The 15,040-nt window shown below is 38.5% G+C and overlaps 2 protein-coding genes across 6 annotated transcripts in view; one reads left to right on the top strand and one right to left on the bottom strand.

Annotated features, from left to right (window-relative positions):
• Positions 1-4,268, top strand: part of LOC117421408 (sodium/potassium-transporting ATPase subunit beta-1-interacting protein 4) — a 40,257-nt gene extending 35,989 nt beyond the window's left edge. For both annotated transcript variants that reach the window (XM_058990984.1, XM_058990983.1), the window contains one exon: positions 1,976-4,268. In XM_058990984.1, coding sequence (XP_058846967.1) covers positions 1,976-1,989 — 14 coding nt within the window. In that variant the 3' untranslated portion in view covers positions 1,990-4,268. The remainder of the gene's footprint in view (positions 1-1,975) is intronic.
• An 811-nt stretch (positions 4,269-5,079) lies between these two features.
• On the bottom strand, positions 5,080-14,320 carry LOC131696792 (baculoviral IAP repeat-containing protein 7-like). Of its 4 annotated transcripts, none has more exons than XM_058990980.1 (8): positions 14,276-14,320; positions 11,511-12,217; positions 9,797-9,896; positions 9,249-9,330; positions 9,112-9,157; positions 6,726-6,935; positions 6,308-6,379; positions 5,080-5,292 (listed from the first exon to the last, which is right to left on the bottom strand). In XM_058990980.1, exons 2-8 carry the CDS (start codon positions 12,049-12,051, stop codon positions 5,093-5,095), a joined length of 1,251 nt encoding a protein of 416 aa, XP_058846963.1. In that variant the 5' UTR covers positions 12,052-12,217; positions 14,276-14,320; the 3' UTR covers positions 5,080-5,092. The 4 variants fall into 4 exon arrangements, with proteins under 4 accessions (XP_058846963.1, XP_058846961.1, XP_058846962.1 ...); XM_058990978.1 differs by lacking the exon at positions 14,276-14,320 and adding an exon at positions 12,614-13,089; XM_058990979.1 differs by lacking the exon at positions 14,276-14,320 and adding an exon at positions 12,649-13,089.
• Positions 14,321-15,040: the final 720 nt, after the last annotated feature.

Genomic DNA, 15,040 nt, shown 5'->3' with positions numbered 1-15,040 from the left:
AATTGCGAATTACTACATCAATGAAATATTTTTGAAAGTCAGGTAAGAGTTCCAGAAAATTGATATAGGTATATCGCTGCCCTTGGCATCATGGAAGCTATTGAAGTTGTCATCTTAATATTTAATTACCAACAGTGAACCATTCCTACAGTTAAAGAAGATTATTACAAAGGAATAGGATGCCACTTTGATACAGAACATGGAAATTAGGGTTTGGTTTTGTATTTATAGATGTGTTTATTAACTCTTTCATTGCATGGCGACTTCATATGGGGATGGATAAAACAACTCCCTTCTAGTCTTTCTATAAGGGACACATGGAAAACGCAAATGCATGAGGACCTCCTATGAGGCTGCTATTTTCTCCCCCCATATAAAGCAATGGAATTTCTTTATTTCAATGAAATATATTTATTGTCCAAAACCTACTTTCTTCAGCTATTACAGTAGGTAGACCTGAGGGTCTCTTTTAAAATACAATATTATGAGTTCACCCACATTGAAAGATAATGCAAGACTTCAAAGGGAATGCATTAAATGTACCGTCATAAGATTATTGTAGTGGCTTTCTTTAAATCGCTTCTTGGATAATAAGTCCTAAAGCAATGAAATTCTCAGATAAGGTTATAAATCCCAAACATTATATAGGAAAGTGGCATCATAATTGTATCGTAGAGCTTAAACCTATCTAACCTATCTAAAATGCAGTAACCCATCTTTTAATGAATGATATGCTCAAGACCTTCACTTAATTCACCTTAGACATTCCTCACTCTGAAACATCTTGCATTTCGGATTAAAAAAATAACATTGGCTCTTAATCCATCTAGTTTATTAGACTACTGCAGAATTATTCTAATGAGTATGTAATTAACATTGACACAAGATTGATTGTTCCAGTAGCTTTCGTATCTAGGTCAAGGACTTAGAGAAATATTCTCATTAAACTGGGTTCCGGTGTGTTTGAAAAGTGTATTTTCAAACTTGTATTTACAGCTATTTTATTACTATTAAAAAATGTATGAAAAATGGTGAAATAATATGATGCAAAATTTATGTGGCTTCTTCGTCAAAGTGAATCCCTGATCTTTTTCCCCTTCATTTTCATTGTACAGTACATGAGCTGTATAGATGCTTATACTTCAATAGCTATTGCACAGGCTTCTTTAGTGTTAAGTCAGTACTACCACCACTCTACTGACGTTCACAGATTTTAGAGTATAGCTGGTGAAACTTCATCTGATCCATTACAAATGTGAAGTAAATGGCTCTGTAACCTGATCTGCATTCCATTATAATTTCTGTTCAGATCAGGCCCACCAAACTATGTAGAGCATATGCATAATGCCCTGTCCTCCTAGAATGTGCTTCCCTGAATGTGGGGGGGGAGACGGGATAACTTTCTAACGTGAAATGCAATTGAGGTGGGTCCCCAGTGGCTCATCCAGGAAAAACACTGCTGTATGGAGTGCAGGGTGAGTCGTGCGATCAGGAACTCAAACTGACCATCTTGGCTGGAGGCCCAGGGGGAGCATTGACCCATCGGAGCAATGCCTTGGCTTTTGCGTTCCTGTGGGTTGGGGAGGAAAACGGGCTGTAGTTCACCTCATTTCACTTCTTCAGCGACTCTTATAGGTTCAGGCCTTAGCTTGGGGGTTCAAATGGGGTGAAATAAAAAAAAAAGTTTTTAATTGCTGTACATTGTTTGGTAGACCTGTGAAATGAAAAGTTTTTCCTCTCAAATATTTATGAATAATTGAAACCCTGTCAGTTTGCATTGTGGTGTAAAATTGGAACTGACTCCTACCAGGGCAGAAGGAAAAGCATGTATTGTACCTCCGATACGAGCTATCTGAACTCCTTGCAGTGCTGAGTTTTTTTTCTTTTTGCTCATTGCAGTTCTCTTCTGCCCTGCAGCACCAATAGACACTGGCCTTTCTTCTGTGCTAAATCACCTGTCTCCTCCTTTTCCCAGGTCTACGTAAATAGAGGACAGAGTTGCTGGCAGGAGGGTTAACAGTGAATTTACATGAAGGTGATGCCGAGTTAACAATGAAGAAAAGCTGTCAACCTCAACTGGAGCACAACTCGAGGGACAATTGAAAAACATTCCAGTGTTGTGATCATTTTTTTGTTTTCTCCCTCCCAATTAAAAAACACACTGCAATGATAAAACAGCGCTCCTTGAAAATACTGTAATTCCAACTGTATACTTAAGAGGAGGATCATTCTAGATAGGGCAGCTGTGTATAGAACATGGAACTTTTAAGAGAGGTCAGACCTAGCAGTGATGGCTGCAATTGTCAGAGGTGTCCCCATGCTGTAGACTGTACTGAATGCTCTTTGTTGAACTAGATTGCTGAGTGTAGTAACTAAATAGCGCCTTTCAAATCTAGATTTTTTTTAATATAGTTTAAGCAAAGATAGTGTAATGTTTACATCACACAAGAGAATGCACGTTTTGATTAGCAGGTAGTTTCAATACTAAAGTAACGGTGCTGTATGGAAAACCACAGATATGCTGAACACTCCTGTGGTTCTTTTTTGGTTCAGGACCTGCAAACCATAATGCCAGCAAGCTCTGTAGTATGAAACCCTATTCCATTCATGTTGGTTCAGTATCTCCACAGAAGGACAGAGACCAGCCTCAGCTTCTTGGTTCACTTTCCTTCCCTTTGTTGGCTTGCCAGAATTGTCATGCAATAGTGTGAGAGAAGGAGGTCCGTGTTAAATATCTTCGGGGGGGATTTTCGGGCAACACAGCAGGAGGCCGATTATAAAGACGCTTGAAATGTAAATGCGATGGTTGAGATGTACAACAATGAATCATTAAAGAGGTTTGGTGTTTGTAGAGGGCGGGTTTGATTTGTTCCTGTCTTTTGACAGCAAGGGGACTACTGTTCTCTACTCTGGATTGCTTGCCCCTGTCTTGCATTATTTCTTGTATATGGTAAGCAAACTGCACACTGTGTAAAAACATTAGAACCTAAAGCAAAAAAACGTTGTTTTATTTGCACATCAATATGGGATGTGCGTCTTAGTGAAAGTGGTTCTTCTGTTCAGAAGTAAAAGCATTTGTGAGTTTACAGATATAAACTGAAAAAACGTGTGTAATCAAAATGTGTTTTTTTCCTTCACCCTTTGTTCAAAAGGTTGTTTTTTTTTTTTTGTCCCAGCTGTAATTCACTACTGCCCTCTAGTGTTTTCATATGTATATAATATATAAATATTTTTGTGGAAGATTTTAGGAGTGTCTGGAAACAGGAAGGGTGCTAATTTCCATTTGTGGAGCTAGTTACAACCAGAAGAGGAAAAAGCGGATTTGTTCAGTATTAAAGCACCACAAACTCATGTTTAACAGATATCTTCTTTTAACTGCCTGAAGCAAAACAAAAGGATTTGTAGTTCATACTGGGTCTAATACTGTACTATTGATGGTCATGTTGTGTTTCACAATTTACTAATAAAAGATCAATCACAGTCACTGCATTTATTGGTAGTTAAATGACATTTTAAAAAGTTTCTGTTGTCCACAAAATGACACTTAATTGAGCATGTATCTTGCTTTTAATGTCTGCCTTGTTTGGATGGATTGATGTGGAATTGAGTTTTTCATGCATCCCTGGCTGATAATTCCTGCTGTAAATGAGTCTACAGTGCACCAAACGTTCCTTCCATGTTTAATAGAATTCGGCTATGGAGTCAATGTCCTCAATCCTTCAAGATCCTGTGTGACTCCTACGTGAAGATGCACGGAATCATCTAGAAGCATGAAGTCTGCGACGACCGCACCAGTAAAATGTACTTATTCAGCTTAAGCACATGGACAGCCTCCAGAAGAAAATCAAGACATTATCAGAATGCCCAGTTCTCAACAATAGCTTCTCATCCTAATAAAGCAGAAAATCGCATTCGATAACAGCTGCTGTTGCCTGTTCAAATCAGTGCTTATCTTCGCTGATTTTAAAAAAAGTAAATACAGAATAAATCTACTTGAATTACAATAGAATATTACAGCATTAGATGTAGACTGTGTTTGTATCAACCTAAAGACAGGTGTTTGTCAAGCCAGTTTTTGCAGTGTCATACTTAATGTGTCACATTCAATTCTCCTATATAACTTCCTGGTTGTGTGGATTTTTATTTTTAATGCTTACATTTATTGAATACTGTAGTATCATTGTTCCTTCCCTGGCCAAGTACTGTGGTTTGTGTTCTCAAGTGTAAATAACAGTCTGTTAATAAAGTGTTGTGTATTTCTTAATGTCTGCGGAAGTATTGATATACATATGGTATATATTAAAGCGAAGACCATTAAGACAATCAATAGCAGTTTTAGTTAAAAAAGCAATGCATTTATTAAAGCAAGCAAAATAAATCACGTTAAAACAATATATATATATATAAAAATATTATAAAATACAATGTTTACTTTTTCTAGTTTCTTGAAATGTGTACCAGCTACAGTAATTTTTGTGACTGACTGACAGTTGTTTTAGAAACTAAAAGGGTCAGAACTATCAATTTGTTAAAGAGAAAAATCCTGTAAATGTCAAACTCCAAAAAAACAACTAATGTGCACGCTGGGGCTCAGAAAGCTGCATTCAGTGGTAATCAATACTAGTTCACTGTGTAGGGCAATATCGGGATGGAGTCCTGATGCAGAGAGGTGAGACTCAGACTCCAAGACAGGGAGGATGGGACGGCTCTGGCCTTCATTATTGTATTAAGCTAGCCCCTATATAAACATGAATTCACCACCGTCCACAGCAAACAATAAACTGGCTTTAAAGCAAGAGGAATATGGGCCTCCGTCCTTGCAAGTTTCTGTTGTTGGTGACCAGCAGGCTTTTCGGATCACATATACCAAGACACTTTGTTTCTGCAAAAACAAATAAAAAAATGCATTCGACGTGTGACCCCAGTGCCCTAGAGGAGTTAAACAGCTTGTTTTTTTTTTTATTTAAAAATCTAATACTTAAGGCCAGCGTTTGCAGGAATCTATCCAAATTACTGGTGTTGGTGATGTGTTTTCCAATTTTTTCATTCCAATTCCTGAAAAAATAAGCAGTCACTCACCAGCGCCCTCGGGTTAGGACATAAACGCCCGCACGCTGCCCCTGATGACAGCACGGCAGATGGGGCAGTTACTCAGACTGGCAGCGCAGTCGGAGCACACCACCAGGTGCCCGCAGGGTATGAAGACGATGGACACCACCTTGTCCATGCATACCTTGCAGGTGCGCTCCTCCTGCAGCTGACGTAACTGCTCCTCCGGGCTCCGGTCCCCCGCTGACAACAAACATGGATTTGTTATTCAGATACATGCCACTATCCAGAGAAGAATATCCTTAACAAAATATATGTACAATGGTGGCTATGAACAGTTTATTTACAAGTTTTGTATTGAAATATGGTTGAATTGTTCATTCCTATATTCTGTATGGCCACTGTGTAACTGTTCACAGTTAAAATCCCACTCATGGAATCTGCAGTTAAAGCACACTGAAAACTTTTGTTCCCCAACAGTGAGAAACAGAAGGCGCCAGTGTATACCATTTCGTGGGGCTGCCCACCTGACCAATCAGCCATCCTTTTTAGTGTCACGTGACCAGCAACAAACGGGCATTGTACCTAATGCTTGGTGAAATGGTATTTTAATAAAAACCTAATAAATTTAGTAGTACATGTACATTGTGATTTGGGGGTCTAAAACACTGTTAAAAGCACTGCTGTATACGTAGTACTTGAAGTTTTCGGGTTTTATTTTATTTTTGATCACATGATGTCCCTTTAAACTTATTTTGAGCCAATTCTGTTTCCTAATTAAACTCAATTAAACTGTTAATTACAAAACAATGTCGCTTGTTTTTACCTTCATATCTTGACTGAGCCTAATTCTGTTTCGCCTAATTTTTATTTCAAACAGACGTGACAAATTTCCCTAATTGCTCATCGCTGATCTTAATTGCATTTCATTCTTGCAGTCGCCTAGTTTATCGTTGTGCTTTTGTTATTTTCACTCGTTTCACAAAGTTGTCCCGACCGATTTTTCTTTTCAGCAGAAAAAGTCCCATCATTTAAAATCTCCTTCATTTGTAGCAAAGAAAGAAAAATCTTAACCCCAGTCTATAATTAGTAGTTTTCTCTTTATTAGGATGCAGAGACCGCTTAACAACTACTAATTAACATTTAAAGGGAGGCAGAGATTTGGAAAATAAAACCCGAACACTGCAAGCCCTAGGTATCTGCAAAGGCAGCATTTGAACAGTGACTTCCCTAGCTCATGTATACAGTGTTAGCTCACCTTTCTCTTCAGATTGCTGGGTTTCCCTCGCTTCTCCTGCACTTGTACTTTGTCTGGGGCTCTCGCTTGTCTCTGTAAAGAATATTCACGGAGGTGACGTCACAAGAAGCTTGCTGAAGAGGGGGATGTGTCTGCGCTCTGGCTCAAGCTTGGTGTGTTTTTTTATTTATAGGATCAATTCTTGAGCGAAGGGGGCTTGAATTGACGGAAGGTCAGCATGTCGGATATGTATTGATTTGGGATAATGCTGACTGTGACTCAATATAATACAAATCAATAATATTTGGACAGAAATTACAGAACTTTACTAGTGAACATTATGTACACGATTATAATTGAATCCCTTAAGGTGTTTGTTCATAATTGCATGGGGGCGGTAGAACCATTGCAGTATACCTCTCCTCCGTTACATTCGTACCTCTCGCCTGGTCAGATCTGTGCCTGTCCTCTTCTTCAGCTTGCAGTATATCAGACACTAGGTCAGACACTGAGGTATACCGATTGCCAGTGAGCAGGTACTTGGTCTGAACTAAACTCTCCACCAGACTGTGATCAAACCCCATCTGTAACACAGTCTGAATCGCTGGAGACTGCAGCAGGGGGGACAAGTCCTGATTACCAACCACATCTAGAAAAAAGTAGTTCACAGTTTTTTTGAACAAACAGTTAATCTGCGGTTAGTAAAACATAAGTGTCTTTTTAATTGATCTAAAGTGTGCTATCAGTTTATTATTTATTATTATTATTTATTTGTGTGAGACAAAAGTTATGAAAGGTATTGTAATACTTGTCAAGTATGTCTTCTGTTACCTGTAAATGGCTTAGCTGTCAGGTTAATCACTCGGACTTGGGGAAAAGTTTAGAAAGCACTCCTTGATGGAGTTAGGCTTCTGTTATGTTTATTTTGTGAGCAACAATAAGTGTACAGGCACCGGCCTGTGTTTTGAATTATATCTGTGGTCCAGTGAGTGTTCATTTCACACAAGAAGACAGTGTGAAAGGTCCAGGAAGTGGCAAGACAAACCTCGGTTTGCCACTATATATATATATACACACACACACACACACTAAAAAGACTCACATTGCGAGAAATGTTGGTTTCCTTTCTTTTCATGATTTAGACAGTGCCACTTGATTCAACACCATTTAGATCAATTAAAAACACCTCACAGATAACAAACAGTGCAATGGACATACCATTAACAGTATGGGATCAGAATAGCGTTATTTCAGCATATGCAAATAAGCCCACCATTTATTAACTACCAGCTACCAGGAAGTACCAATAAATTCCCCTTCATCAGTCATTACTTTTATGGGGAAATATCTGGGGTTTTACCATTGCACAATTACACCATCAATAAATCAACACGGACACACGCATATGTCATTGGGCAGCTATTTCAGTTTTCCTTGATCTACAAATATGGATCTGCAATGAAGCACAGATTAAACTACACTGTCAAAAAAGAAAATTTTAAAATGCATCCTAGATATTCCATTTTAAATGAATGATATACTTATGCAGCCAAGTAGTGAACTTCAAAAGCAATTGCTTCAAACAACACAAAGACAAGTGAACGCCTGTTATGCTTCTAATTAAGTAGATAATGAAAGGAAATGTAGGCAGGTTTTCCAGTTCCTCACCTATTTTGTATTTGTATAAATATCAAAACTAGTAACACACTAATGTCAATCTGACTATTCAGATTTATTGCTCGTCCTTACAAAAGTGCATTACAAGGGAATCTCAATCAAGGGGAAGAGAATTTCAGGGCCCAATAGTTCTTAGAAACAAGCAGCGTAGGCTTGATTAATGATAAATGTTAACTTACAAGAGGCTGAAAAATTAAGAGAAATTTACGCACGGTTACAAGACCTCTAGCTGCTCCACACACAAAACAGTAACGCTAAATAGAGAAGTGCAGAAATGTCCTATTTGATTTTTTGTAAGAGAAGGGAAAGGGGTTCAAGTGTTTGCTGTGTTAGTTTAACACATGTGGTCACCAGGTGAGGCTGAAATAGTGAATATGTTAGGACCCCAACCCGAAATACGCCCCCGTCTAAATCGGGTCGACCACATCTGGGTTAATTCAAATTTTTAGAACCCCGAAATTTGTTCCTGTTAGGGTTGGGGTTGTCTTGCGAATGACACCATTGTGATGCTGAAAATTCAATTAACCCGAACCCAATCGGAAGAAGATCATCTGAAAACACAACGTAACTCAAGCAGTGAGCAGCAACGTCACAGTGCGCGTTGGTCTGTATTCAGAATACAATAGCGCATCAAATAGCAACCTAAATATTCTACATGTGTTTAATTCTAACAAATAATAACATTAATAAAATCATCTGAATAGTGCAACTGGTCCAGAATGCTGCTGCTGCAAGAATACTGACAAGTAGAAAACAAACTGAACATATTGCATCTGTCTTGGAAACTTTGTATTGGATACATTTCAAATATCGGGTTATTTTTAAGATTCTTCTGTTGACCTGTTGAGGCACTTTATGAACGTTTATGGTCTGCTCTGTTTATGTAATGTAGTCATTCTACTTTTATTCAAGTTCTTTTAGCCACGGTATTCAACCTTTTGTGCACATCTCTACCAGCATCGAATTACCAGGTGTTAAAAATCCAGGTTAGTATGGTAAATCAGGACTTGTATCTGCTCCACCAAATTCTGACCTGGATCATTCAGCTCAATTAATCCTAAATTCTAAAATGAGTTACAAATTATGGAATTCTTTGGAGGTGATAATTTTCTTTAAAGAAGGTTGTCTGTGTAATACCCTAAACTAACCTCGTCCTGAAGTGATCTCTCCAGCCCCAGATGAGAGAGAGCCACTCTGAAAAACAAACAATGAAAAAAAATGTCATGCAAAAATAGGATTTGAAATCACAGATTTTAGACACATATACTTCAACAAATGCCTGTACCCCTGGTCCTCCGGTATTGAAGTACGACTCCTGGATATTGTTGATATAATCTCTTCCTCTTGCTTGCAGAAGAAATTCGCAGCTGGAAAATAAAGACATTGAGTTTAATGAACTCTATGAAAGATGGAAATAACTAAGCAATCATTTATAAAACAACTGTTCTTGTCAGTCATATTTTTAAAGCATTCGAGAAATGACTTCCTTTGTAAATCCCCATGATATAGTTTTGTGAATAAGCCTCCCTTCTGGAAACAAAGTGAATAAGCAGAATTACCCCCCCCCCCCCCCACACCCCCCCACACACATTATAATAATCTCAGTTAAGCAGCTGTATGCTATAAATATGGAAAAAGGAATCCTATTTAAATGTGAAAATGTATCAACTTGTATTACCAAAGATATAAGCAGCTGCCACTCCATGAGGCAATGGGGGAAATGAAGTGAAATTCCCCACATTGGTGTATAGGTAGGTACTATATCTTTAATTTGAGACTCAATTCTAAAGAGGTCAGCCTTCAAGCCCAAGTCAGAAATCTGTGTTGTGTTACCGTGGAAACCATTTTGCATGCTCTTGCCAAGGATCGTCTCCTGATTCCCAGTTCCGGAGCCCCCCATCGCAATAGAAGCATTTCACATTGTCACTCAGACCTGGAACAGAACACAGAGTTTGTATGATTCAGAAAGGCGGCTGCAGTACATGCAGTCTGTCTAACAAGGACCCCACGTGACTAGGAAAACCTTCCAGAGGATCCATTCTTGTGTATTTCCACACAGCACTTCACATTTCACACATTAATGAGAATTTCAATTCGCCCATACAGCTACTGGAGTTCCCACGAACCGACTTGCAGTCCCAAATCATTTCATGCGTGGCATAACATCACAAAACTTCACAGCAATTCAAAAATGCTGCCTATGCAGGAAATGTTTCATTTGCCTTCTTCAGCTATAAAACCACAGTACGTCGCTGCCTGTGATGGGAGAGAGGAATAGAAACGCTGACGTATTACCATAAAATAAAGGTCCTTGCCCATTAACTTTCATCCAATTTTACATTTCCACTTGTTCTATAACATGCAGCATTTCCTCTTGCTGTTATGTGAGGCTGTGACTTTGTGGGCTTCATCTGCAGTAAACTATACTATACTATACTACACTATACCACACTATACTATACTATACAGCAAGTGGAGCCAAATAACAAAATAACACCCATAAAGAGACTGGTGTATATAGAAAACAATGGCCAGCAGGTGTTCAGATTTTAAATTAGGAGCCAGATGGTAACACAAGTGTTTCATATTTTTGCTACAGCAGGAGGGGTACGTTTGGGACATGTCCTGTGTGTGGAAGTTTGCTTTAATAGTGCTAATAAGCAGAGAAATATTGCAGAGCGTAATGCAGTCCTGTATTCATTGATGGAATCTGCCCCTAGGCTAGAGGGAACCACAATATTTAACATATTTCAATTTGCATCAGTTCTAGGAGTGATCCAATTGACATGAATTAACTTACTTAGAATGGTATATTCGACATAGTTGAATCCAAATAGTGGTCATTCTTTTTTTAAGACAGAAACACAAAAAAGAGAAAGCCTAATCTAGCCTTGTCCAGTTTTTTCTAGAGCTTCATGACGCTGCATTTCTTTTGTTTTGAAAAGCCTGCTGTTGTGATGGATTGTTGCTTATCTGTTGCTTATTTAGTCTTAAATACACATTCTGATTTAGTAAAACCAGTCAGTGCATTTGGATAACATAGACCTTTCACTGTAAAGATATAACCTGTTTTAAACTGGAAACTTACCTCTTGAAAATTGTATGCCATTGTAGACTAATAGTGGACATTATTACTGACCACTTTTTAGTAGTATATGCCCTTTGGTCAGTTCATTTATAATTGTACCATGTAAAGTTTCCTATCTGTGCTATACTTTTTAATGTATTTATGTTTTTTTCAACTTCTCAAATTCCATACAGTTCACATAAAACTGTTTAAAAAAAACTTCTACAAATGAAATAAAAATGGTGATATAGCATTGGTAATGTAAAGATATAAACTAATATCACTATGCATGAATAAAACAATTGCTATAATGTGTTCACTATGTATGTACAAATCATTTCCTATTGAAATCGCAGTTAATAAAATAGAATGATAATGAACACATGACACGTGTATTAATTAATTAATACACCCCTCAAATGTGTCTTGAACAGGTATGTTCAAGACTATGACTATATCTGAATACTAAAGGCAGTATACCCGTGTAAAAGAATCCTGCTCTCGCTAGAATCTGCGGCTGTACTGGTGCGTGGGGCGGCCAGGTGTGGAAGGTTGTCACGCGAGATTGCTCGGTTTCCATTTCAGGGTACACGGGCTGTCCTCCAGAGACCTCCTCCACCGTCATTCTCTGCAGCTGGCTAAGGAGTTGTCCATCCACAGAATCTGATGAGCCCTGGGTGATAACATGCGGAATATTCCCCACGTTTCTGCTGAGAATAAAGCTGCATGTCGGGAAGTGTCTCACGTGCTCATTCCAGGGACAGTCTCCTCTGACCCACTGCCTAAGAATCCCACCGCAGCAAAAGCACTGCACCTTATCCCCAGGTCCCAGGAAGAAAAACCCAGCCTTGGCCAGCTCAGCAGAGGAGACAGGAGCATCGCTGGGCCAGGCGTGGAAAGTCCTCAGTCTGTCCTGCTCACTTCTCATCCTGGGCTCCACCGACATGTACCCGTATAAACTCGTGTTATCCAGCATATTCGGGTTTGCAGAAGCGTCGCTCGAGGTTATTCCTGCAGACATATCGCCAGTGTACCATTGTGGATTCTGCAGCTCTTCTGTATGTGGCACAGGCTCATTGCCTATCCACGAGGACCAGCAGCAGCGGCGGCGTTTTGTTGTTTAGTGTTCCAGAAATCTCACACCATTGGGAATGATGGCCCGAGAGTGTTTGTGTGTGTCGCTGCAGCTGGATGACAGAAGAAAACACAATGCAGTTTTTAATTACGGTACAGTACCGTACGCAAAATGAAATAGTATTTACCCGCACGGATTAGTGCAACATTTATGCAATATAGTTACATTCTTATGTGACTGATTCCTACTCAATTATATAAATTACGCATTTAAATACAAGCATATATTTCCGGTGACTGCTCAAAATGTCCTTGAACAAACTCACCATGTTTAGTTAAAAACAACTATGTAGCTAGCTAGTAGTATTGTTGCCTAGTCTACTGACTTGACCGTGTAATAAAATATACCAGCAATAACAATACGTAAAAACAAAACCGTTACCACAGTCTATTCATTTACAGACCTGCAACAAAAAGTCCTTTAGGATTATTAAAATACGAGATGTTACCTTTTTTGTTGTTGTCATCCACGAACGTTACTTACCAACTGCTATAGCGACAGAGAAAGGAGGTGGGGCATCAATCAGAAACGCAAGTTATTGCTGGTAGGAAAGTCCGAAGATTTCGGTTTCCTTCTCTGAACATGGGTTTCGAACAAGACGTATCTGTATGTCAAAGCCATCATTATGGTTTTCGCCCCTGAACTTTGTAACAATTGAAGCAGGGGTGCCTTGAAGTAATCATATAGATTCAGATTATGAAGTGGACAGTGTGTTATGTTGTTACATTTAAAGTGCGTGTTAGTTTTTTTTTTTTTTTTTCCCAGCTCGTACATTTTGCTGCAACTGAATTGGTTTCCGTGTGGGGCCCCACGTTCCTGTGGCAAGGCAAAGGATAATTTAGCGATATCTCAGATTCACTTATAGATATCTCTACATGATCATGTGACTTGGCATGCATTCCTGCAACACCGTAAATATAGGAGATATTCCATCACACGTGTAGTTAAATGGGCTTTCCCTGAGTCAAAGTGAAAATGAGTATTAAAAAAAAAAAAAGTACACTGCGAAACGAAACAACAAGGAACTTTTGAGAACATTACAGGTAATCGAAAGTTTTTTTTTCGTTTGTTCTTTTGTCAGTATACCAAGGGAAAATTAAAAAATAACCCATACACCACCACATTATATATTTATAATTTTTAGGAATACCTGTCTACAATGACTGGGGGCAGCAGTGTGGAGTAGTGGTTAGGGCTCTGGACTCTTGACCGGAGGGTCGTGGGTTCAATCCCCAGTGGGGGACACTGCTGTTGTACCCTTGAGCAAGGTACTTTACCTAGATTGCTCCAGTAAAAACCCAACTGTATAAATGGGTAATTGTATGTAAAAAATAATGTGAAATAATGTATAATGTGATATCTGTATAATGTGAAATAATGTATAATGTGATATCTTGTAACAATTGTAAGTCGCCCTGGATAAGGGCGTCTGCTAAGAAATAAATAAATAATAATATACCACCAACAATAGGAAAACATACATATTGTGGGATCATCGCTTCATTTTTCTTTGGTAACTGATATCAACATAGACCGTGCAGGTTTCTTTTTTTTTTTTCATTCTGACAAACTAAAATCACTGGTACAGCTGATCCTTTATGTTGCACTAACGAAAAAATATCCACCAGATTGCACTGCCAAATTATTAAAAAGTCAGAACTCGTGCAGAAGTACTAGTTTATCATTTGCACTAGTAGTCAGCCCAGCAAAGACTACCATCTGAGTTTTGAGACAATAATAATGAGGCAAGCATATTTTGGCCACGCTCTGTACATTTTTTAACACAGTGGTATACACATTATATTGGGTGTATTGTGTATGGTGACGGGGTTGTTTTGTGTTTTTCTCATCACCTACTGTAAAAGTAGACAGTAATTGGTCACCTTGGCAAATTAGCGTTATGGAAATCCATAAATAAGAGTTTACACTATAAATGTAATCCGTTTCAAGACACACCATGCAGTTTTATAGCAAGAAAAAAACAGTGCCGTGCCTGTTCACCCTTAAAAATAAAATCGCAAGAAAGAATGTATATAAAGACGTCAAAGATACTAAATAATGATCTATCAAACGCCTTATCAGATCTTTCCGAGTACATTCAAAACCCCACCTGTGTGAAGCGAGCAACAGTTGCTGGCAACTTCCGGTAAGTCAGTCGGAGAGGGTCGAAAGCGTATTTCAAAATAAAAGTCCCAAATAATCTGCTAAAAAAATGCCTTATTGTATTTATCTTTATTTTTGTTTATCTTGCTTATTGTATTTCTATTTGTTTATGTTGCTTATTTTATTTATATTTGTTTATATTTCTATTCTATTATATATTTTGTATGTAAAAATCTGTCGTGTATATTTCAGTCATTCCTGAAAAAATTAAGGATTGTAACTCAGTAAAAGGGGGGTGAAATGTAATGAACAGACTCATAGTGAATAGAAAATGGGGTTGGTTGTGCCAGATTTACGTCACTGCTATTGTTGCTGGGGTTTTAGTAGTGCCCGGGTGCTGAAAACATGACATTTGGGCTGGTGGGTTGTCTATTTCAGTCAGTCCTGAAAATTGAAATGTGTTTGTTTTTTTTATTGCTTTGTTTAACATCATGAATGGCATTTGCAATTACTGTATAATCTAATGTATTTGCTTTTTTGTGTTTGGTTGGGGTTGGACTTCCTCCCTTAAGTTTAGTAATATTCAGTGTAATATTTAGTGTATTCATCACACCTGCAGTCCTACCTCTCTCCTTCACCACACCTGTAGTCCTACTTCCGTGCTTCATACCTGTAGTCTTACCTCCCTCCTTCACCTGAGCTGTAGTCCTACCTACCTCCTTCTCCATCACCTCACCTGTAATCAGCCCTACTTCCTTTTTTCTAAGACCGT

The sequence above is a fragment of the Acipenser ruthenus genome, chromosome 18 (genome assembly GCF_902713425.1).
Source record: "Acipenser ruthenus chromosome 18, fAciRut3.2 maternal haplotype, whole genome shotgun sequence".
NCBI lineage: Eukaryota > Metazoa > Chordata > Actinopteri > Acipenseriformes > Acipenseridae > Acipenser > Acipenser ruthenus.
The sequence above is the reverse complement of the archived record's forward strand: the minus strand, read 5'-3'. Positions and strand labels throughout refer to the sequence as shown.